Source organism: Nanorana parkeri, unplaced genomic scaffold (assembly GCF_000935625.1).
Source record: "Nanorana parkeri isolate BGI_ZX_2015 unplaced genomic scaffold, ASM93562v1 scaffold425, whole genome shotgun sequence".
Classification (NCBI taxonomy): domain Eukaryota; kingdom Metazoa; phylum Chordata; class Amphibia; order Anura; family Dicroglossidae; genus Nanorana; species Nanorana parkeri.
Window position 1 is genome coordinate 394,635 of NW_017306693.1, and position 23,572 is coordinate 418,206.

Genomic DNA, 23,572 nt, shown 5'->3' on the forward strand with positions numbered 1-23,572 from the left:
AAGGCAAAGATAGAAGACATAATAAGCTACTGAATATGTTTTTTTGGTTTTTTTTTTAGTACAGTTGACACAGAGGGCAGAGTTCAGCATAAATTGCTGTGGGGCAAAAAAAGAAGTTAAAAGGAGAACTATGAGATGAGTGATTTCCACTCACCTCATAGTTCTAGCCGACCTGTGACAATGAGACAATAGTATACCGCGAGCTGTAGCTCGCGGTATACTGAGCTTAGGGTAACGGGAGGACGCTAGTTTGTGTCCTCCCGTTACCCTAAGGAGAACTATGGGGAAAAACACTGACCCCATAGTTCTCCTTTAATAACAGGGCCACACACTGGTGGGATTTTGTCTGTGTCAGCAGGACCAGCTTTTACAGTAGGATTAGAGCCTGTTTTTATTTTTGTGCCACTTTTTGTCCTGGTAAAAACCTTACACAAGAACAGGAAGTGAGGGGAGATCTCCATTGTTGTGACACAGAACAATACAAATCTATCGTCGGCTCTAATTCTTCCATACTCTATGCAGAACTAAAACAGGTTTGGCTTTAGTTCCACTTCCAATTAAACTTGGTTTTACAGATCAGAAACTGAGATGCTGAAACATTTCTATCACAATGGTAGAAGATAAAAACATATGGTTGCTGCCTTGAAGGAAAAAAAAAAATCTTCATTTTCATTTCATGTCATTTTTTTTCATCCATGGGTCTATGACAAACAATTAACAAAGGCAAAATGTTCCCGTGTACTGCAAGCCTCCGCCTAAATCCTTATACACCTGACACTGAGCTTACCTGGAAATCCAACTGGAATAGGCGTGGAAAGGACAGGAAATCAAAACAGGTGCCTGAACACAACAGCTTTTGTTAACAGGGGAACATAGGAGCCCTGTATGTGTTTATTATAATCATAACTGACACACAGCAGAAGAAAAAAAAAAAAAAAACCTGGAATACGAATACCGTTCCATTTTCCTTATTTGTCTTGGCGACCATGTGTAGCCCAGGCTGGAACCGTGACTGTTTATCTTTCAGAACTTAGCTACCCATTTTTCACAGCACAAACTTTTCCTTTGTGAATGTGTCTTGAAGATGAAAATTAATCTGAAACCTGTAACAGAGACTGGCCTTCTATTGTAACGCGGGACCAAGAGGCCTGCATTGTAAAGAATGGTTTAATCCGTCAATTCAACTCACTCATTACATATGGCTCTCACTGTAATGTAACCCACCCCACTGGGGTGTTTTCGTGTGAAGAAGGGAGAAAATCATGCCCCTTGAAAGCTAACAGAATGACTTGGACTTTAATACAATAAACAGTTAAAAGTTCTCCCCAGCAAGCCAGTCGACTTTTATTGAGAACATTAAGGAGTATATGGATATCTTTCTAGAAATGGTGAATTAAATGGGGACAATAGCAGTGAATGTGCTCTCACCTGGTAATAATACACTGCATGTAAACAATACTAGGGACGGTTGTAATACAAGAGCGGGGTGTTCATAAAACCAATCATAGTTCCTACTTTTCTTGCAACTACTGTGCTGCTTGGGGTCACATGGGGGCTAGATATGATATAAGAGTTTCTATACATAAGCAGGTACATGTAAGTAATGGCAGACCTCAAAGACACTCTTTGGCACTGTCCCAGACAGGGAGACCCCCTGGGGGGACTACAAAAGGAGACCAAGGCCCTCTGTACCCATGCAGTTTGATACTGTAGCCGCCATCACCTTCTGTGATGTGGCTACTAGTCATTTAGTGATAGCCAGGGCTGAATCCAGCCTGGTTGGATTATAGTGGCAGTTATCTGGTTAATCCCAGGTGTCTGGCAATGCCTGTACCCCCCTGGGCGGAGTGGGACAGCCAATGAGAGGCACTGTAGTGTATGTACTGTACAACAGCCAATCACTGGGTTTCACTCAACCAGTGGTGCATGCTGGGATAGGGTACATATACTGGAGGGATTTGCCATGTGGGCAGACTAGCCGGGACCAGCCGTGGACTAGGGCTGGATGCTGTTCAGCCTGCCCCCCAGGCTAGGACCGAGGCCTGCGGGTGGGCATAGGCTGGTGTGAGGGAAATGTTTCCCTGAGGCCTCCAACATGGAGGAGGCCTGTGTTGCTGTCAGAGGAAGAGACCCAGGACCAATGATGGCTCATGAAATATCCTGGAACCTAAGGACTTCAGGAGCATGGCCGGTGTCCCTCCTATTGGAGGATCTGTATTCATCTTTACTCATCTGCTACTTCAGTTGCTATCCGCTGTCTCCCACGTGGATCTACACTGATATGCCAACCGGGTCTGGTGAGTCTGGAGTCTATGTCAGTTACAACCTGGAAGTTTAGAATCCCTATACCCTCTCTCCCCAGTGCAGATGTTCAATAAAAGTTATTCAGCATCATACTACTGGAGTGGACATCAGTCCGTGGGTATTAGAAGAAGGGCGGGTAATGCTAATGGGGCAACTGAAGATCATACCCTAGACAGACCAGAGATGAGCCGGGCATCCAGCGGCTCCTTCGGGGTTCGTGCTACAGTACTATAGCTTGTGCTGATAATTGATGCAAAGCAAATACCTCACCAGAAAATGTACTGTAACCCGTCATCCCTTTAATTGCGCTTATGTATGATGTTCTCAAGAAGTATGGCTTCTCATGAAAAGCAAGTATGAACTGCAGCAGTTAAAAAACTGAAAGTAAAGAAAATACTTACCTTTGCAGTAAGGCTACACCAGCACCGCAAGGGTTAAGTGATCATGTTGTCTAGGGGGGCTCAAATAAAGCAGATATACATACTCACTTGATTCTCGGTCCTGTGGCGGTCAGTGCTCACCTCTCTATCTCCCTCCGCTCAGGCTATGGAATGTCTCTCGGCATCCTCATAACTAATGTAGGTCAATGGACCTGAATAAGGTGTGATGACATCAGCGGTCCTTAACCACTTGCTGACCAGGTGTTTACACCCCCCTTCCTGTCCAGGCCATTTTTCAGTATTCATTTTTTACTATATTAAGGAAAAATTACTAAAAATGTAAAGAAAACGGTTTCCCCTATATTAAATTAGGAAACATTTATTGATACCCAATTTTTCCGTTAAATATAAAAGGCGGGGTCACGTCGGGTAAATAGACACCAAACATGTCAAGGCTTAAAATTGCACATGCCCGCGAAACTGCAAAAAACTACAATACACAAAATTGTAAACCGGTGTGCTGCGCTTGGTTTTGTGATGCGTGCTATGTTTAATCCTTAAATTATGTGATGCTTGTGATAGGTTTGGTCTTTTAGTCTTAATTTAATTAATTTTTATTTTTGCCATATATCCTAGCGCAACTATTTTGGTTACCAATACCCAAAATTGGCCATAGGCCACGCTTTAAAAGCTTTTAGCGCTCATCAGTTTAGTGTTATCGGTGATTACCGCCCCTAAAATTATTGCTCACACTCTGACATTTGTGGCGATATGTAACATGTGCAGCGCAATTGGTTTTTTCACGCGTTGGCGCACAAGACGCGTATTTACGTTTATATGTGCGTAAACATGGGGGTCTTAAACATTTTGGGGGGGTTTTTTTACATTCTTTTTATATGTGACTTTTTTTTCTACACTTAATGTTATTGCTATCACACAGACTAACATTCCCCTATGTGATAGCACACCGACAGGTCCTCTTCAGGGAGACATTGGGGTCTCTGAAAAAAACCCTAATGTCACCTTGGGACCCCAAAGAAACTGATGAAGCACAGATCTGGTTCACCAGCTTCTTCTCTGCCTATAGCAGCCAGAGAAATGACAGCTGAATACGGAAATGATGTAATACACTAATACACATCACTTCCACATTCAGACGTCGGAGAAGAGATCAGCAAGGAGGAAGATGCTGTTCTCCCTCCCGCCTTCCTGCTGACAGCTGCCCAAGCTGGTCCCAAGCCCGCAGAGGGGACAGCGGAGCCCGGGACAGAAGGTTAGGGGGTGGTGATACAAGATGGGGGGAGCGCACAGTGCAGGGCAGCACATACAAGCGATTGGAAGGCTATACTTGCGGGCGGACCGCAAGTGGATAAACCACCGGGGTACAGGGGAGAAGAGGCTGTAGGGACGGGTCTAACACCCAGAGGGTGGCATTGGGACCAAGATTCAGATCAGTAATACAGCTTTATTTGAGACAAAATAAGCAACTAAACCTTGCAGAGCTGGCATAACCCCACTGCAAGAGTATGTTTTTGTTTGCCCAGAGTTCTTTGTTAATTATGAGTGCACCTGCACTTACGGTTTTCTATTAGTCCTCCTGCAAAGTACCACATGCAACTATTGAGCCTGCCAATGCAGTTTCCTATGATGGTGTGGCAACAATGCTGCACTGCTCCTGAATTCAGAGCAGAGTTGCCACTATCCTATAGGCTGCTTGCACTACAGAGGGATAAAAACATATCGCATGGCTATCGGCACTCTCAACCCTGATTCAAAAGTCTTGAACATGTCACTGAGCTCCTGGCCATACCTAGTCCTGCTCACTGCTTTCTGGATTGATAGTGCCGCCTCTTTTGCTGAAACCCTCCTACTTTGAGCTGCAGAAATCTGGGAGGGAGAGCCTGTGAGACACAAATATAGGAGGATCTGGCTCTCTGAGAAAGTAAAGGAAGTTTTTGGTTTACGTTACAAGGCTTTTACATTACATAGGAACTGGATTTCATTCTTGTTTAGACTGTCATACAGGAGCCTTTAGTTGCACTTTAAGGTACACATACTCTTCTGTACTGAAGCAGATACAATACAGCATATTTGTTGCTTGGTAATCAAACTCGAAAACAATGACGTTAAAACATAGTATAGTTTTGCTCTCTTAAATTAATGTATGCTCTTTATTTCCAAAACAAGCCCCCCAAAAAATGAACTTCCAAATTTATGATATTAGGTGAGAGACATGGAAATCCCAATCAGTTTGTTCCCGCACTGGAATCTTGCATGCTTTTGGTGTAGACTGGCTCCTCAGGATTAGGGCTAAGCATAAAGTGCATCTATTGCAGCGGATTAGTCCTTAGATATACAGTACAGTGGCTTGCAAATGTATTCACCCCCCTTGATATTTTTCCTATTTCCTTGCATTACCACCTGGATTTAAAATGGATTTTTATCATTTGATTTACACAACATGCCTACCACTTTGAAGATGCAAAATATTTTTTATTGTTATACAAACAAGAAATAAAGACAAAAAACACAGAAAATTTGAGCGTGCCCACCCCCAAAGTCAATACTTTGAATACTTTGTAGAGCCACCTTTTGCACCATTACAGCTGCAAGTCTATTGGGGTACGTCTCTATAAGCATGGCACATCTAGCCACTGGGATTTTTTCCCATTCTTAAGGCAAAACTGCTCCAGCTCCTTCAAGTTGGATGTGTTTTGCTGGTGTAATCTTTAAGTTATACCATAGATTCTCAATTGGATTGAGGTCTGGGCTTTGACTAGGCCATTCCAAAACATTTAAATGGTTTCCCCTTAAACCACTTAAGTGTTGATTTAGCTATATGCTTAGAGTCATTGTCCTCCTGGAAGGTGAACCTCCTTTCCAGTCTTAAATCTCTGGCAAAGTGAAATAGGTTTCTCTCAAGAGTTTCCCTGTATTTAGTGCCATCCATCATTCCTTCAATTCTAACCAGTTTGCCAGTCCCTGCCGATGAAAAACATCCCCATAGCATGATGCTGCCACCACCATACTTCACTGTTCACTGATGGTGTTCTTGGGGTAATGAGGGGTCTTATGTTTGCGCCAGACATAGCGTTTTCCTGGAAGGCCAAAAAGCTCCAATTTAGTCTCATCTGACTAGAGTGCCTTCCTCCATATGTTTGGGGAGTCTCCCACACGTGTCCTCGTATTTTTTTTTCTGGAAGCAATGGCCATAAAGGCCTGCTCTGAGGAATGCATGGCTTAAAGTGGTCCTATGGACAGATACTCCAATCTCAACTGTGAAGCTTTGCAGCTCCCTCAGAGTTATCTTTGGTCTCTTTGTTGCCTCTCTGATTAATGCCCTCCTTGCTTGGTCTGAGTTTTGTTGGGCGGCCCTCTCTTAGCAGATTTGTTGTGGTTCCATATTCTTTCCATTTCTTAATTATGGATTTAATGGTGCTCCGTGGGAAGTTTAGCGTTTCGGCTTTTTTAAAAAAAAAATTATAACCCAACCCTCATTTGTACTTCTTCACAACTTTGTCCTCCCTGACCTGTTTGGAGAGCTCCTTGGTCTTCATGGTGTCGTTTGAATGGTGGTGCACGTTGCCCAGTGGTGTTGCAGACTCTGGGTCCTTTCACATCAGGTGTATATATACTTAGACCATGTGACGCTTAGATTGCGCACAGGTGGTCTTTATTTAACTAATAATGTGACTTCTGAAGGTAATTGGTTGCACCAGATCTTATGTAGGGGCTTCATAGTAAAGGGGGTGAATACATATGCACGCACAGCTTTTCCGGTTTTTAGTATCATTTTTTTTCTTGATTTATAGTTATTTTCTTGATTTCACTTCACCATTTTGTGAAGATCCATTACATGTAATCCAAATAAAAATCAATTTTAATTACAAGTGATAATGCCACAAAATAGGGTTTTTCCCCCCTTTATTTTTACTTGGTGATCCTTCCAGTAACACATTTCCTGTCCTAGAGTGACAATGCTTACTCACTATACTGTATTTATAGAGAAGTGACACTGTAACTCTAGGCTGCTCTCCTGAATTAGACTACAAACACCTACCTATCTACTCTTCTCCATAGCATAGAAAAGAGGGGCTCCGTAATCCTCATAGATTGATTGAAACAATATAACCAAAAGAGTGCAGCACAGGAAGATATCAGCTGACAAGAGTTTTGGCAGGATCAACAGTTTTTTTTCTGCACTTATCAAGGTTTTGTTTTGTTTGTTTTAGGCTTAGCGTGTAAAACTTTAGTGTTGGGAAAGAAAGATAAGTGTTAAAAGGCCCACTTTGGGGGTTAAGGGCTAGGTTGGGAGTTCCCTAGATCTGAGCTGGCGTGTTTAAACGTCACGCCAGGACCGCCCACTCGCGCGGGGCAAACTGCCTAAATTTAAAAAACAGGCAGCGATGCCTGTTAACATACAAGTGATCTGCCAGCTATAGAGGCGACAGAGCACTTGTATAAGCTGCCGGTCCGTGTGTCGCTTGTATAAGCTGCTGGTCTGTGTGTCGCTTGTATAAGCTGCCGGTCCGTGTGTGATCTCTGCTTCATTAGCTTCTTGGTGGGTCCTAGGTGACATTAGGGTTCTTGGAGACCCCTGATGTCTCCATAAAGAGGACCTGTCATATCCCTTTGCTATCACATAGGGGGGGGGGGGTTTCTTAGCCCCCTATGTGATAGCAATAAAAAGTTAAGTGAAACAAAAAAAATAGGAAAAAAAAAAATCAACACTAAACTGATGAGCGGTAAAATTTTGGGTATTGTAGTTTTTTGTCATTTTGTGGGTGCGAGCAATTTTACAAAAAAATTGTCTTGATAATAAATGTTTTATAACAATGTTAAAAAAAACTTTTTTTAAGTGGTGATTAAATACCACCAAAAGAAAACTCCCCAAAAAAATTTATAAAATTAATTTCAGTACAGCGTTGCATGACGGAATAAATGTCAGTCAAAGTACCGCAGTGCTGAATACTGAAAAATGGCCTGGACAGGAAGGATTTGTAAACACTTGGTCAGCAAGTGGTTAACATATGGTGGCTGAAAACTCCTCTAGGCAAACAGCAAGAGGTGGGTTCACCAGAAGCATCCAAAGTGGAGACTAGTGACTTAGACTGGGGACTATGATCAGGACTAACAGAACCAGGACCCTTAGAGATTGCAGACTCCCCCTGAGCTGTTAGTGGAGCATGGGCTGGCAAGGTCTGCTGACACTTCCCTTTGTGCCTATGATCCACTATGTGCAGTGAAAGATAACCCATAAGTAGTATTTGCAACCGCTACAGCCAAGCAGAAAGGGTTATGCAGCTCATTGCACACATGTACAATGAAGATGGCGCTCGCATGTGCAGTGAGTCTACCTGAGGTGAAGCAGTCTACGGTCAGAGTATACAGGCAGAAAAGGAGAAATGTCAAATGCGATGCAAGTACCAGTCTCTCTCGTCGCTGGTTGCATCGGGACCTGAGCAGTAACAGCACCCTGGGTTCTCATTTAAATGGCATAAACCCTGACATACCACAGAGGAATAACCCCTAAGGGGTCTTCAGGGACAGGGTTCCACTGGCAGCTGGACCATGGCCCTGGACCTGTAGAAACACCCTGTGGCTAACAAAGCATTGCACTACATGCCAAGGTGAGCGCCTAACACAGCACCCAGTGCCCATAGCAACTTAAAAGGCCAGCTCCACATCTTCCTGGCTACAGTCCCCCAAGGCTTAGCCAAGGAGCCATCAGATCAAAAAAAGCTGCAAAGGGGAAGCCCCAGTGGCTATGTAGCAGCTCGGAATCTTGCTAGAAGAGTCTCGATGGAAAAAAAAAAAAAATGAGAAAGAAAAGTAGACATCCGCTCACAGGACACTAGCAAAAAAGCTAAGGCTTGCTGAGAGTGGGAGGGGTTATATTAGAGCGATCCTTACAGCTTTGTTTCCCAGTGTCCAATCACAGAAGGCTGCTGCATAACCTATGGTCTGAGACTCTGACCCTGTGTGCTGTAATCTACAATTAAGAAAAAAAAATTCTATGTCTGTCAGTTTCTTGCATTTTACCATGCATTCCATATACTGCTAAGATTTCTAGTTCCACAGGTTACCAGGCTATTTTTAAATGGTAGTGATGACCAGTCTAGCCAGTGCTAAACAACTATCCTCACATGCACTGTGAATGATGTTGTGCTTCAGCATATTTTAGGTAATTATAGTAATTAATAAACATTGTAAAAAAAAAAAAAGCAAAAAAAAAAAAGCTTACCGGTTGGTGCATTTTTTCAGGCAGCTGAACATGTAACACGGCCTCAGGCCGCCGCCAGGTCGCGTAATTCCCTCCAGGCTGTGTCCGTGAAAAGAGATCATGCCTGCTTTTGGCTCTTCCCAGTTAAACAAGAAAGTCGATGGGCCTGGATTCCCAGCATCAGGTGTAGTGCCAGCCAGCCTGCTGAACTGCTTCATCAGGTTCTTTGTAATTTCTGTGCGGACACAAAACAAAAGATGGCATTCATGAGAACCTGGGCTAATCGTTACAGGTTCGTAGTTATCTGTGCGTTCCAGATGGAGAGTCAGGATGTGTGAACAATTATCTGTATGCCAAGCAGGTAAAAACAATATGAAGAATAAAGTTCTGTCTATTAAAGGGCAATACAAGCTTACTGGATGTTATTTTCTTTAACAATACAGAAGTGCCAAAGCTCTCACACTGACATAGGTTAAAACAAATGAAAGTAGAACAAGAAAGAGGGTAAGTTACATGCTATGGATCAATTTATATCTATAGCTTTGCAGCTCCATATGGCCATTCTGCCTTACTTAGGCTTCATTCACAAGGCAACATTAGATCAATTTATATCTATAGCTTTGCAGATCCATATGGCCATTCTGCCTTACTTAGGCTTCACTCACAAGGCAACATTAGATCAATTTATATCTATAGCTTTGCAGATCCATATGGCCATTCTGCCTTACTTAGACTTAATCCACCTGGCAACATTAGATATGGTAAATCTATAGTCATTCCAAATTAACAATGAAACTAACATTCCTATGGCAGGTTACTGGTCAATGAGCATTTACAGAGGCTTTTATCCCTTTATATTTACCTGTTGATGCTGCCAGTAAACACATTTCCTGTGCTAGGGTGACACTCACTATAGTGTATGTCACCCTAGGCTGCTTTCATGATTTGGATTGCAAACACCTCCCAATCTCTTCTTATTCATTAATAATGAGACCTGTAGTCCTCATAGATTGATGGGAACAAATCGAATTGAAAAAGTGCAGCACAGGCAGAAAGTACAGGAGGTTATTGGCCGACAAGATTTCTGGCAGGATCAACAGGTCATTGTGCACATATGCATAATAAGGTGCCTGAGTTTCAGGGTTCCTGGGTTGTCTAAAGACCTTAAGAAGACCCCCATCTCCAGACCATTCGTTTTAACAAAAGCCCTACCATAAGATTATATATGCATTTAACATATTTGATGCATGTTATTTACCTGTAGACACCTCCCTTATGTAGACATCCAAACGCCCCAAGGCTGCTGTTGGTGCTGCCATCTTTGGGTGTGATGTCAGCAGCCCCAGCGGACTCAGACCTGTCACTCAAGTACCACTCTACAGTATTCCCCTTTACTCCTCCCCAGCAGCTACAGAAAATGTAATGTAGGAGGTAAAGAGAGGGGCAGAGTAGCTGGGTCAGCACAACCAGTAATTAGACACTCCCAGAAGAGGAAAAGGCTATGATATGCAAGTAGGGAGGGGCTGTGAGAATTGACTCTTTTGAAGTGGTCAGATTTGCTAGCAAGGTGAGAAGCGCATTGCAAATCAATAGAAAAAAAAAAAGTAATTTATGGAAAGCAAAAACGCTGTAGGTAAGCATTTGGAACGCTTGATTTTTCTTTTCACTACATTTTTCTCAAGTTGTTGACAGGGTCTATTTAAGGTGCCTAAACTTTAAAACAAAACTCAAGGGATAAAGTGATAAAACACACAGATGGAATACATGCATGGAAATAGTTTTACCTTGTAAAGGATTTGTATTTCTGTCCTTTCGGTTCTGAGATTTACACATCCACCCAGACAACCATAAATTACCCTGTAGAAGATCCGATTTTTCTCTAAATTATAAAAGAAGAACTCCAAGAAAAAAAAGTATTAACCCTTGCAGTGGGGCTACCCCAGCACTGCAAGGTTTAAGTGCTTGTTTGTGTCTAGGTGCTAAATAACAAAAGTTATACTCACCAGACCATCTGAGCCGGCTTCTTTTTAGACCAGCGTCTAGAACGTCTCTCCCCCTCTGCTGCAGCGGTCTAAGGATCCTGGTGTCATCACACTCTATACACTGTGCATAGACTGAGTATAGATGGGAGGACACCGAGGAGCATTGCATCTGTTATACTCGCCAGACCATCTGAGCCGGCTTGTACTTAGACCAATGTCTCTCCCCCTCTGCTGTAGCGCTCTAAGGATCCTGGTGTCATCATGATCTATAGACTGATTATAGATGCGAGGATCATTGCAACTGTTATACTCACCAGACCATCTGAGTTGGCTTGTACTTAGACCAATGTCTCTTCCACTCTGCTGCAGTGGTCTAAGGATCCTGGTGTCATCACACTCAATACACTGTGCATAGACTATGTAAAGATGTAAGGACGCCAAGGAGCAAACCATCTGTGCAGCGGGGAGGAGACACACTTCAGTGGTCACAGAAGAAGGGAGCCGGCTCAGATGGTCTGATGAGTATAAAGAGCACTTAACCCTTGCAGTGTGGGGGTAGCCCCATTGCAAGAGTTAATAACATTTTTTCCTGGAGTTCTCTTTTTCAATAATAATTTGTGTTCAGAGTCTATGTAACCTGAATAAATTGTAGTATCTCAGTATATGAAATACTGACCTGAAGTGTACCATGGTCTGCATGGACAGTATGCCAATAAGGGGACATACTCTGTGGGTAAATGATAGAAAAAAAACGGAAGGGAGGGAGGGTATGCAGGAAAATAATCGTCTACAGGTAAGTTTAGGAATAGGGGAGGAAGATATACAGGGTTATTCACAAAAGGGTGAAGAGTTTGGAGAAGGCAGGAGAACAGGTGAACAATCTAGGACAACATAGCTGAACTGGAAAGTGAGTTGAATTGGAGAATTTTCCCAAATCAGCAATGTTGTCCTAGATTGTTCACTTCTCTTGCCTTCTCGAAACACTTCACCCTTTTGTGAATAACCCTGACAGTGTCTGAGAAAAGAGACTTCTCCCACAAATAGAGGCTAATAAATCAGCCTTCAAACCTATTAATGAATAGAGAGCTGCATTAATTTGTGACTTTTATATCTGCCTGGAGTTCAGCTTTAAATTAGAGGCATCCCTTGCAAGAGTTTAATTTATTTCGGCTAGATGCCTTTTCTTTAGGGATACAAGGATACAAATGAGGAAGTTTTCCTATTACAACAGTGAGACTACTGAGCAGTAATGGAGGTGGATCATGCTATTAGTTGGAGAAAGATCATGGTATGAAACCAGCAGTTTATTCAGAACAGAAGCCGGTAAAGCTCTGCAATTACATTTGCTAAAATTTTTCTGACAAAATTGTATGAAATTATTGTAGGAGCGGAACTAAATACATTTCTCTCCTTTGAAAAGCGTACCCATCTTCTTTGAAGTGCGACCCATAGATTTGACAAAATCTGGTCTTGTTGACTAGATATTATGTGTCTAATACCTAATCTAGAGAAGGCCCTGTGCACCCCCTGCGTGTTTGTGGCTCCTCTGTTATGTACATCGTATGGTTCCTGTAACTACGCCAACTTGCTGACTGTTGTATCTATGTTCTTCTATACTTTGCTACTTTATCTCTTTTGTATTGACCAATGTGTCCTGCGTGACAATAATGTCTCTTTTTTGTTGTTGTTTCTTTTGGTATAAAAATGAGCAAAACCTTTGAGAATAAAACCAGATCTAAAAAAGATAATTGTATGAAATTTAAAATTGTGTATAATTCACCAGTAGGGGATTGTTTTTAACCATGACTAAAACTGGCCTTAGATTTTGGAAAGAACGTTCGTACGGAAGATCTTTTGTTCTACTTTCTATTCATTGATTTGGTTGAATTATTATTATTATTATTATTATTATACAAGATTTATATATAGCGCCAACAGTTTGCGCAGCGCTTTACAATATAAGGAAGACATTACAATCACAATACAATTCAAGACAAGATGGTAAGGAGGGCCCTGTCTGTGAGGACTTACAATCTAAAATTGATGATCGATTTCAACCATAGTGATGAAAAAACTCGAAGGTGCGCGATGGAAAATTCTTCTTGAACGAACAAAATTCTAAAAGTGATTGTAGTGTTTGTTCGGGATGTTAATATCAAATAAAATTTCAATCAACATTATCGGGTGGTAAAGAAAGATCTCTCTTACGAACGTTTGTTCGGATGCTTAACTTTATAAGAGTCTTATTCCAGACACACGTCAATGTTCTATTTCCATATATGCCCTTTAAAAACCAGCAAACCTAGAGATGTCATGAATTCCACATTTATAACTCTAAACATGCTCACGTTTTTTTTTCGCAATTTTAGATTTCATTTTTCGGTCATATTCAACAACTCTCTCACTTCTCCAAGAGAATCTGCAAGCAGAAAAAGAAACAGATCAAGAAGACAAACAGAAAGGCACAAAAATCAAGGTCATGGTGTGAATGAAAGAAATATCTAAGGAGAGAAAAAACAGTCAGTCATTCAGCTTCACAAAGCTGTTTATAGATGGGCAGATATCTGCCAGGAAAAAAAAAGGTGGAATTTGACATTAAAGTGACACTAAACTTAGGAGGTCAATCTTAAAAATACATTCAAGTAACTTAACTATTAACAAAAATATATCTTATTTGTATATCACTCGGCTGTAGATCCTCAAATCATCTCTGAAATGGTGCGGACACTGTCCTCCTTTCTGGAAGGTGGCTACTTTTGTTCCCCATGGCACCTGTGTGTGTTGTAAGGTAGTCACCGCTCCAAGCTCACTCCTGTGATGGACTACAATCTTATTTTTTGTTTACTAATTGGTTTTGAGATTGTAGTCCATCACAGGAGTGAGCTTGGAGCGGTGACTACCTTACAACACACACAGGTGCCATGGGGAACAAAAGTAGCCACCCTCCAGAAGGAAGGACAGTGTCAGCACCAATTCAGAGATGACTGAAGGATCTACAGCCGCGCGATACACAAATAAGATACATTTCTGTTAATACTTAAAAGGTACTTGAATGCATTTTTAAGATTTTACTCCTGAGTTTGTCATTTTAAGGGTCAGGAAATGATGCAAATCAAGAAGCACAATCAACAAGCATTTTAGTAGTAGATAAAGATGCCAGGTACACCAGAGATGAAAACATAACTACCTGGCCCGTTGCTCATTCTGTTTCTGCTGAGTTTCTTCCATACATGTCCTCATTGTTTCATACCACTTACTGAATTCAAACACTGGTTGGGACCCTGACATTAAAATAAGAAGACATATAGGTATTCAGAGCAAAGTAAGGACCTCTACAAAAGACAGAATAGCTAGTCAAAAAACAATGGAGACTATGTCAGCACAGGGATCCATCCTTATTTCTCTCATCTTAGGATATAAAGAAAGTTTTGGGGGGTAAAACCAACCAAAAGGCACCTCCAATATTTCTTTCAGGTATAAGTTCAGTATGACCACACATACAGAACGTATGACTGGAATTAACTACAAATTGTCGGGACCTTCACAGGCATAAGACTGAAGCTGCAAACCCAACTGCCTCATTGTAATCCATCACCGTACATGAACTTTCTGGGACACTGTGAATGAAGCCTTTAGGACGAGGAAGATTTTGGGCAGGGTAGTGTAGAAGACACAACTGTACTCTGAGATTTTAGTCCAAGCCTCTGCTAAAACAACACTGATTTGTGGGCAATTACCATTACTTAACAGACCAAATATTACTTGGAGAGACTTATTAACTTACAATTGGCTGTCAGCATTTCAAAGTCTCCCTGCTTGTATTCCAATAAGGTTCCTTCTATGGAATCTTACTGATGCCCCATCCCTGCTTTGATGAGACCTCACTGGCTGAATGCAAGAAATTATTTACCGCAGTGATATCAGTAGCTCAGCCATGGTATAAGATCGCTGCAATTCTTACTAGGGACTGATATATCGGCCGCCGAAAATGGCACTTTTGGCTAAATGCCGAAAGTGCCATTTTTCTGCCGATACAGCGGCGCATCCGTGTATTTGCTCCCCACCGCTGGGCGCTGCTCTGTGTCCCAGTGGGGAAGAGAGACACTGTGACAGCCGGCCCAGCGCTGCGGGAGGAGAGCGCTGAGAGTGGCTGGCGTCTCTCCTCCCACATCGCTCAGACTCCTATTACAGTCTGGCAGAGCGGTGTGTGGGCGGAGACAGCCCGCGCTGTCACAGGAGGCTGGGCTTTCCTCTCTACACCGCTCAATCAGCCTCCTGTGACAGCATGATACCTCCTTTGTTTTTGGGGAGGGTGGTGACACAATATCGAATTCGAGGAGGGGCGTAGGACCACAAAAAGGCTGTGAACATTTGACGCAGAAGGCGGAATAAAAGAGGTGGGATACGAATCGGAAGCGCCTGAAATAAGTAGAGGACTTTGGGTAGGATAGTCATCTTGAGAGCATTGCAGCGGCCGAACCAGGAGAGTGAAAGTGAGTGCCAGGACAAAAGGTCCTGTTTGATCTTCTGAATCAGAGGGGCAAAGATGGGGCGGGCATCCCACCCCTGCCCCCAGGGGGGACAAGAGGGAGGCATATCCACCCCGTGGCCCAGGGGAGGGCGACCGGGCGTCAGCGAGAGACCAACCACACCAACCGGTCAGTATCCGGGGAACCGAGGGAGAGTAGTGAGACCCGGTAGGTATGGTGATCAGGTGGAGGTCCTAGCGTCCTATCCCCTCCAGGGGCCGCCAACGGCCACGGCTGGGGGGGAGGGGAGGAAGGAGCAGCCATCTCTACCCCCGACACCAAACAGCCACAGCAGAGGTAGTGGGAGCTGATCCTGCTGTACGACATTCTAAACATGGCATAAAAGGATAAACAAGTAAAGCAGAACAGAGCAGGAGCCGAGGCACATGGCCACAAAGTCAGGTCAAGGAAGGATACCAGGGTGAATTCAAAGTTCGTGGCTCGCCGGGGTATGCGGCATCAGATCCCTTCTGGAGGGCCGGGGCCCACTCCTGGCTCGGCGGGGGGTCCGCGGGGGAAGAGGCGCCGTCTCCGAGGATTCATCAGGAAACTCCAGCCAATTAGGGACATCCACAGAGTCCACATTCAGAAAGCGGAACAAGGCCGGTAGTTGGTCAGGTGAATGCAGCTGGAACGTAGAATCGTCTCGCCGGACTATGAGGTGGAACGGGTGTCCCCAGCGATATGTGGCTGAGGCAGAGCGGATGAGGTCCAACAGGGGACGTACCAGGCGTCGCATACGTAGGGTATGACGGGAGAGATCCGGCATGATACGAACGGTGGCTCCATCGAAGTCAGAGGGGCCCTGTCGCCAGGCCTGTCTAATAATTTCCTCCTTCACAGCAAAAAAGTGCACTCTGCAAAGAACATGTCTGGGCGCGGAGGGCGTGCGCCAGTGACCCTGTGGACCCGGTCCAGCTCTAAGGCCGCATCGTGGGGTTTACCCAGTAGGGTGTTCAGAATGGCTGCCACAGTGTCCCTGAGGTGAATGCCCGTTGTAGCCTCTGGGATGCCGCGCAGGCGGAGGTTGTTTCTGCGATTCCGGTTTTCGGAATCGTCCAGACGGAGGTGCATGGATAGCAGGCAGGAGTTAGTCAGCCTGGCATCCTCTTCCAGTGCTTCCATTCTAGCTGATAGGGCGGTGGTGGCCGTCTCCACTGAAGTGACTCGGTCGTCCACCTCAGTGATACGGTGAGTGAGGTCGTGCAGTTCCTTTTTCAGGGCCGCGACTATGGAGGCTGCCATATTATAGAGCTCTCCCAAAACGTGTCCTCACGGCTCCATGTCTAGGCCACGCCCCCATGGGAAGTGACCTACATCACTTCCTGTTCATTCATAACTTTAGAAGATTGTGTGTTTACTATCACCACAACCATGAATGAACAGGAACACTCAGTAAGGGGGATTCCTGTTCATTCATAACAGGGGCTGCAGAAAAAGAGATAAAAAGGACTTTGTGTCCTCAATCTCTTTTTCTATTTTAAAAAAGGGAAATATCAGGGGTCTGTTTAGACCCCTAATATTTCCCCGAAGCCCCTAAAAGTAAAAAATAAAAATATTTAATAAAAATAAAAAATGTATAAAAAATAAACACATTGAAAAAAATAAAAAACATTTTCGGTTTCGGCCTGACAATTGTTTTTATTTTGGTTTTGAAAATTTCCATTTCGGTGCACCTCCAATTCTTATACTTAGAAATTACACCAACTGGAGCCCAACAACTGATGGAAGGCCATGTATTTCTGTGTTCAGAAGCTACAACATTTATACCATTCAGATTTTTCCAGTGAATTGCCCAACAAAACGTTGTGACTTCTTTACTCCTTATACTACTTAGCATTGAGCACTGGTTGGGCTCACCATTGTATTGCAAAACATAGGAGGCTGAATATCTGTGGCTATGTAGACTGAGTTTGGAAAAGGTCATGTGACACTGCCGAAGGTACAATTACTGTTAAACAATGTTCTTACCATATATTTATTTTATATAAAATGTATGTCCTGCAACATGTATTTCTTGAATACCTTTCCCTGATCCCTCATTGTGGTGTAGCTCCGGTGTACAATGTCTTGGCTCCTGTGCACAATGTCGTCATATGCATTGAAGGAGTTAATTTCAATATTATTCATGGTACAGTGCTTTGTTTACATGTAACTATTGTGTCTAGTATCTTTTTACATAGCTGCACCTTTCACACATATTATTTGGTTACATTGTTTCACCATGCATGAATTTTGTTATTTTAATTATCACACAGATTTAGGCTGTGAGCCACTTCATCACATTGCCAGAACAGGGGTGGGCAAGCCAGTATTTAAAGGGGACTTGGACCGTGGAAGCTGTGCTCAAATAGAGACAAGCAGAGGACAAAGGTCTAGACATTAGTATTGTTTATAGGCTCACAGCAGTTGATCATTTTCCCATTACTGACATACCATGCCTTGTTCTGCACTTTGTCTTTTTGTGTGGCAGAGGCATTTTGGTAGCGGCAGGGTTTTGCTTCCCCTGATGACCTGTGATCTGATGACTGTGGAGGAATATTCAAGAAGCAGCAAGAGGAGGGCAGAAAACACAGATTCAAAGAATGAATGAAGGAAATCACTGCATTGCAACATTTCACCAGTGGTCAGCACCGTAGTGACCACCAAATCTCACTCCAGATCTAGAGGCACAGTGCCTTAGATCAGCGGTCGCCAACCGGTGGTCCGCGAGAAAATTTTGGTGGGCCCGGGCCCCCCTGGTGCCGTGCAGGCTGGGCCGTCATTAAAGCGGCACGGGGGCTCCGGGGCTGCCTCAAGCAGCGGCTGTCACAAGGAATGCGCAGCTCTCAGTACAGTGCGGGCTCTGCAGGAGGCGGGGCATCTCGTCAGTACCCAGAGTGAGCAGGCTGTGGGACATAGAAAAAGTGGGGAGAAGCCAGGTAATAGTGTGGGGGATGGGGAGGCACTGCTAAAGTTAGGGGGGGTGTTTCCCCCGGGCGCAGTCGGCAGGGCCAGTGGCAGATTCGATAGGGGGGTAAACAATTAATATTATCAATCACTGGCCTGGGGAGGGCGGTACCGCTCCCTCCCTCCACCAGCACTGCCACTCTTGCAGGCACACCCGCACCTATGTATGTGTATATATATATATATATATTCTCATATTTGTTTCCTCATATATAAATGTGTGTGTATTACATATTACACACACACACACACACACACATACCGTGTTTCCCCGCATATAAGACACTGTCTTATATTTTTTTTGCCCCACAAAAACACTAGGTCTTATTTTCAGGGGAATGTCTTTTTTTTTTTAATGTGCAACAAAATGTACAACAATCTAAAGTTATCTGGTATCACTCCGCCTGTCACAGTACCGGACAGCTGTACCAGCAGTGCGGACATCAGACAGTGGACAGCGCGGTAAAGTACGGTACACATTACAGTACCTATTACATACAGCAGTTGGTGAAGTATGGTACTGGAGTGCTCCCTGTCACTGCGCCGGCCGGAGGGAGTCCCCGGTCATCCCCTAATACAGTATGTCCCTGCAGGCTGATACCATCTCTCCTGCTCTTCAAGTTCCCCCTCACATGCTACCACCAAACTAGGTCTTACATTCGGGGTAGGTCTTATTTTCGGGGAAACAGGGTGTGTGTGTGTGTGTGTGTGTGTGTATGGTGTGTGTGTGTGTGGTGTGTGTGTGTATATATTTTAAAAAGTCATATTAGTGGTCCTCAGGATTTAAAATTATGAATTTAGTGGTCCATGAGGTCTGAAAGGTTGGCGACAGCTGCCTTAGATGATCTCACACTGTATGTCTGTGAAGGTTCTCATTCATCCAGGTCCTGGTATATCTGTAAAAAATAAGTCGAGGCAACTGGACTTGCTGTATTTTTCTTGAAGACGTTTCACTGGTCATCCAACCGGCTTTCTCAATTCAGAATGACTTGTACAAAAAATTCTCTGGGAATAAATATGGCGAATATTGCTCCAATCCACATAATCTGTTAGTCACAATACAATGCTGTTGTAACAGCTCTCTCTGGGCAGGTTAATAACACCTCTTAGGCTCCAATTATGCAAATACAATCAACACTAGGTAGTGACTAACAGATTATGTGGATTGGAGCAACATTCACCATATCTATTCCCAGATAGTTTTTTGCACAAATCATTCTGACTTGAGAAAGCTGAATGGATGACCAGTGAAACATCTTCAAGAAAAATACAGCAAGTCCAGTTGCCTTGACTTATTTTTTACAAATATTTCACACTGTAGATGTACAGCTATGAGGCACAATGGACAGGAGTACATAGTAAACTGCTATTTTCCAGGGGGAATTCAAGACAAAGGTAGATTTTTTAGGCACGATTAGCATTTTTCCCTATAAGATAGAAAGTCTTAACCTTTTGAGTTTAGGTCACTGTGTATACTTCAGCCATGTAAGAAGGCTTCCACTGTAACATAACTGTCTGTGTGGTTGTTACATGCTCTTAAATGAGTTAAAGTGCAACTAAACAGCGCTATATATGCCTCCCCCCCTCAGCGATGCAAGCTCCCTTGCTGGTACTTCCATCACCTGGTCTTTTTCCAGGTTCGGCGTTTTGGCCATCTACACTGGCCAGCCTGTGATAATGCAACCTGCGCATGCAAACAGGAGTTTACTTATCCTTGCAGCAAGGCATGCAGAGAATATACGCTGCCCATGTGCAGCTCAGTGTCAATCCAGAAGAAACACTGCTAGCAGGCAGGTAAACACTTTCTGCAACAACAACAAAAAGCCTGCCTGCCAGCAATGTTTCATTTGAAAGCTATAGTTCCACTTAAAGTAAATTTGATTTCAACATCCTGGAGGATTTCCCATAAGCTGCTCATTTAGTGGAATACTGATGAGATCAGCAGGCTGAATCCATGCAATGATGTGCCATACTGAGATCAGAAAATGATACCATTGTCGATACCAACACAACGGTGGTATAAGTATTGCTTCAACCCTCCTAAATTCTGATGCGTCTGACAAATGAAAGAAGAAACCCCTAAAAGTAAAGATTCCGGGAATTATCATGCTGCATAAATAAATGGGAGAACTCCCAGCTCCGATTGATGTTTGGTTGGTGTCACTTTTCTATTTAACCCCTTCGTGACTGACGACGTACAGTGTACGTCGCCAGCATCGGGGCTGTTTAAACAGACTCCCGGTGACTTTTGCCGCCGGGACTCCGTTTAAACTTGTAGAGCCGACTGTCGGCTTTACAACAGAATACCTGAACGGTACCAAGCAATTGTAGCAGTTCTGAGTTAGGGCCAGTGCACACTGTTTGCTGCATTGGCACAAGCAAGTTAACATGTGTTGCATTAAGAGCCCGTTCACACCAGGGCGGGTGCGGATCAGCGCGGTTACCACGCTGATCTCGCATGGGAGATTTTGGGAGTTTTTAATTGCATTTCAGCGCTGAAATTAAATTAAAAACGCCCAAAACCGCACTGATCAGCGTGGTTCCATTGAAACCTGTATGGAAACCGCACTGATCAGTGTGGTTCCATTGAAACCTGTATGGAAACTGCAATGATCAGCGTGGCAAAAATAGTGCAGGGAGCAGTTCGGGAGGGGGGCGGTTCGGATCGTGTGGTCACATGAACGGTCCCCATAGCAATGCATGGGATCGTTCATGTCAGCGGAACCGCCCCGGTGTTAAAGGTGTCTAAGGCAGTCCATTCATTTCAACATGCTGCCTAACACACCAAAAAAGGTGCATGCAGCATTTTCAGCAACACAGTTAGTGCTTTACCGCGTGTTACCGCAGCCCAATGGTGTGAAAGGGACCGTAGGAAAGATCAATGATGCTTTAAAACTTTGGTAGGTACATTTAGCCTTAAAGAAGGCATATATTAAACATTAACCTTTCAAGATTAACATTTGCAGTGCGGCTATCCCCACACTACAAGGGTTAAGTGTTCATTTTGGTCTACAATAAAGAAGATATACTCACCTGATCCTCGGTCCCGTGGTGGTGACTGCTCACCTCTCTCCTCCTCCACACTGTCAGTGGAATGTGACTTGGTGTCCTCACGTCCAATGCAAGTGAATGGACGTGATGACGTCATGGGTCCCTAAACCCCCGGAGCCCAGGGTAGAAGAGGCTGTGGGGATCGGTCTAGCAGTCCGGTGGGACAGAGGATCAGGTAAGTATATCTTTTTTTTATTTCAGACCCTAGACTAAAACAAGCAGCGTCCCCCCCACACTGCAAGGGTTAATTTTTAATGTGCCCAGAATTATTCTTGAAAAAAATAGTGCGTTTCCCATATGATTGAATCACCGCAGTGATTAGTCAAAACAGACCATAACATAATTGGGATGGTATTGCCTACAGCAAGCACTCATGCACAATGACAGCTGGAATGTGATTGGATATTGTGGGTAACACCCCCTCATTTCTCTACCTCCCATCTACAAAATTAGCCTGTAAATGTCATATAACACGCACACACACCTTACCTTCAGCTTCATTTCTATTTTTAGCAATTTCTGAGATCTGCCTGTAAAACAATGACAATGTATTATGAATTTTTATGGATCATGGAAAAGTGAAACAAACATGAGGATATCACGTCTACTGTAGGGCCCATTCACACCAATTGCGGTACGTTCCAGAGCGGCAGCTGGTGGAACGCACAGCAACCGCTCACAAAACGTCCCCTTTCGTTCTGGGGCGGGAGGGGGTGTGGCGGTGCATTGAAGTCAATCGCACCGCAGCCACGCCCCCCGCGCTTTTGGGCGTGTGGCAAAACATTGCCTGCGTTCCGGTCCACTGCAAACGCAAAAACTGCTGCATGCTCTACAGCTGCCGCTCTGGAGCGCACCGTTATTGGTGTGAAGAGGCCCTTAGCCCTCATTCACACGAGAAAAAGGCCGGCACATAGAGCTAAGTGCTGTGTGTGCGGCCGTATCTGGCAGCTCCCGGGAAGGAAAGGTGCTGCGTGTGATTAGTACGCAGCCCCTGTCCTTCTCTATGGGCGTACATGGCCATGCGCCGCCCTACGCTCACCCATCCTGCATGTCCGTGCGGGTGAGCGTACTCATACGCTGACAGGGTGGACCCTGACTGTGTCCGAGCCAGGACACCCACACGGACCTGCAGTTAAGGTGAGCGTAGGGCAGCGTATGGCCATGTACGCCCATAGAGAAGGACAGGGGCTGCGTACTAATCACACACAGCACCTGTCCTTCCCGGGAGCTGCCCGATACGGCAAAAAAAAAAAAATTTAACGTACCACATCTGATCCGGACATGGTGTGAATGGGCCCTGAACATGATCTGGACATGGTGTGAACAAGCCCTAAAGGAATACCAGTAATCAGTGGGTGGCTAACATCAACCATAGTTAGTCAAGTTACACAAAAAAAAGACCATGTTAAACCAAAAACAAATAAAATTATAAAGTGAAAAAAAAAAAATGTATAATAGTGTGAATTAATTTCCTATACCAGAAAAAAATCCTTCCTAATCCTCCCACAGGTAAATTGGATATTGGATAAATGAGAACCTTCACAGACATGTAGGCTGTATGGTTGCTACTTGCTTTGAATCAACTGAAAGAAAATAGCTAGTAGATACTAGGGATGGTCCGAGTGTTCGATTCGAACATCGGCCGTTCGAGCGTTCGCCGAATGCCGAACTTTATGGGACGTTCGCGGTTTGTTCGACCGCAGACGTTCCATAACGCAAAATGCCTTCCGAAGCTCTAATTGGTTCAAGTCTTGCACCTGACCACAGGTAAGGTGCATGACTTCACCCAATCATGGCTCAGTATTGAATTAGAGCCCTGATTGGGCAAAGTCATGATGACCCTGCCCAATCATGGCTCGCCTATCAGATGTCAGCAAACTACACAAATTGGGCGGAGCTAGCTGTCACTGCTAGCTCCGCCCAATTGTGTAGGTTTTGCCGGCATCTGTCAAAATGCCATTAGTCGGGGGGAGCGGACAGGTTTTTAAATGTCAAATTATTTTTTATTTAGTCATCGTCGATTGACCATGGATTACGTCGGTGGATCCATTTTTTGGGGTTTTTTGTTTTTTTTCCAAATAAAAGGATTTTATCAAAACTCTGGACTTTCTTCAACCCTTTTGTGAATGGGTGGGGGTACAAGTACCCCTTACT

At 44.0% G+C, this 23,572-nt stretch overlaps 1 protein-coding gene across 1 annotated transcript in view; it reads right to left on the reverse strand.

Moving 5' to 3' along the window:
* Nucleotides 1-23,572, reverse strand: part of TAF1B (TATA-box binding protein associated factor, RNA polymerase I subunit B) — a 109,796-nt gene that overhangs the window by 15,742 nt on the left and 70,482 nt on the right. Inside the window, exons 12-17 of the mRNA XM_018559989.1 lie at nucleotides 21,908-21,948; nucleotides 16,328-16,656; nucleotides 15,908-16,253; nucleotides 14,077-14,170; nucleotides 13,238-13,308; nucleotides 8,929-9,142 (exon numbers count right to left, since the gene is read on the reverse strand). Of these exons, the coding sequence (XP_018415491.1) occupies nucleotides 8,929-9,142; nucleotides 13,238-13,308; nucleotides 14,077-14,170; nucleotides 15,908-16,253; nucleotides 16,328-16,656; nucleotides 21,908-21,948 (1,095 nt within the window). The remainder of the gene's footprint in view (nucleotides 1-8,928; nucleotides 9,143-13,237; nucleotides 13,309-14,076; nucleotides 14,171-15,907; nucleotides 16,254-16,327; nucleotides 16,657-21,907; nucleotides 21,949-23,572) is intronic.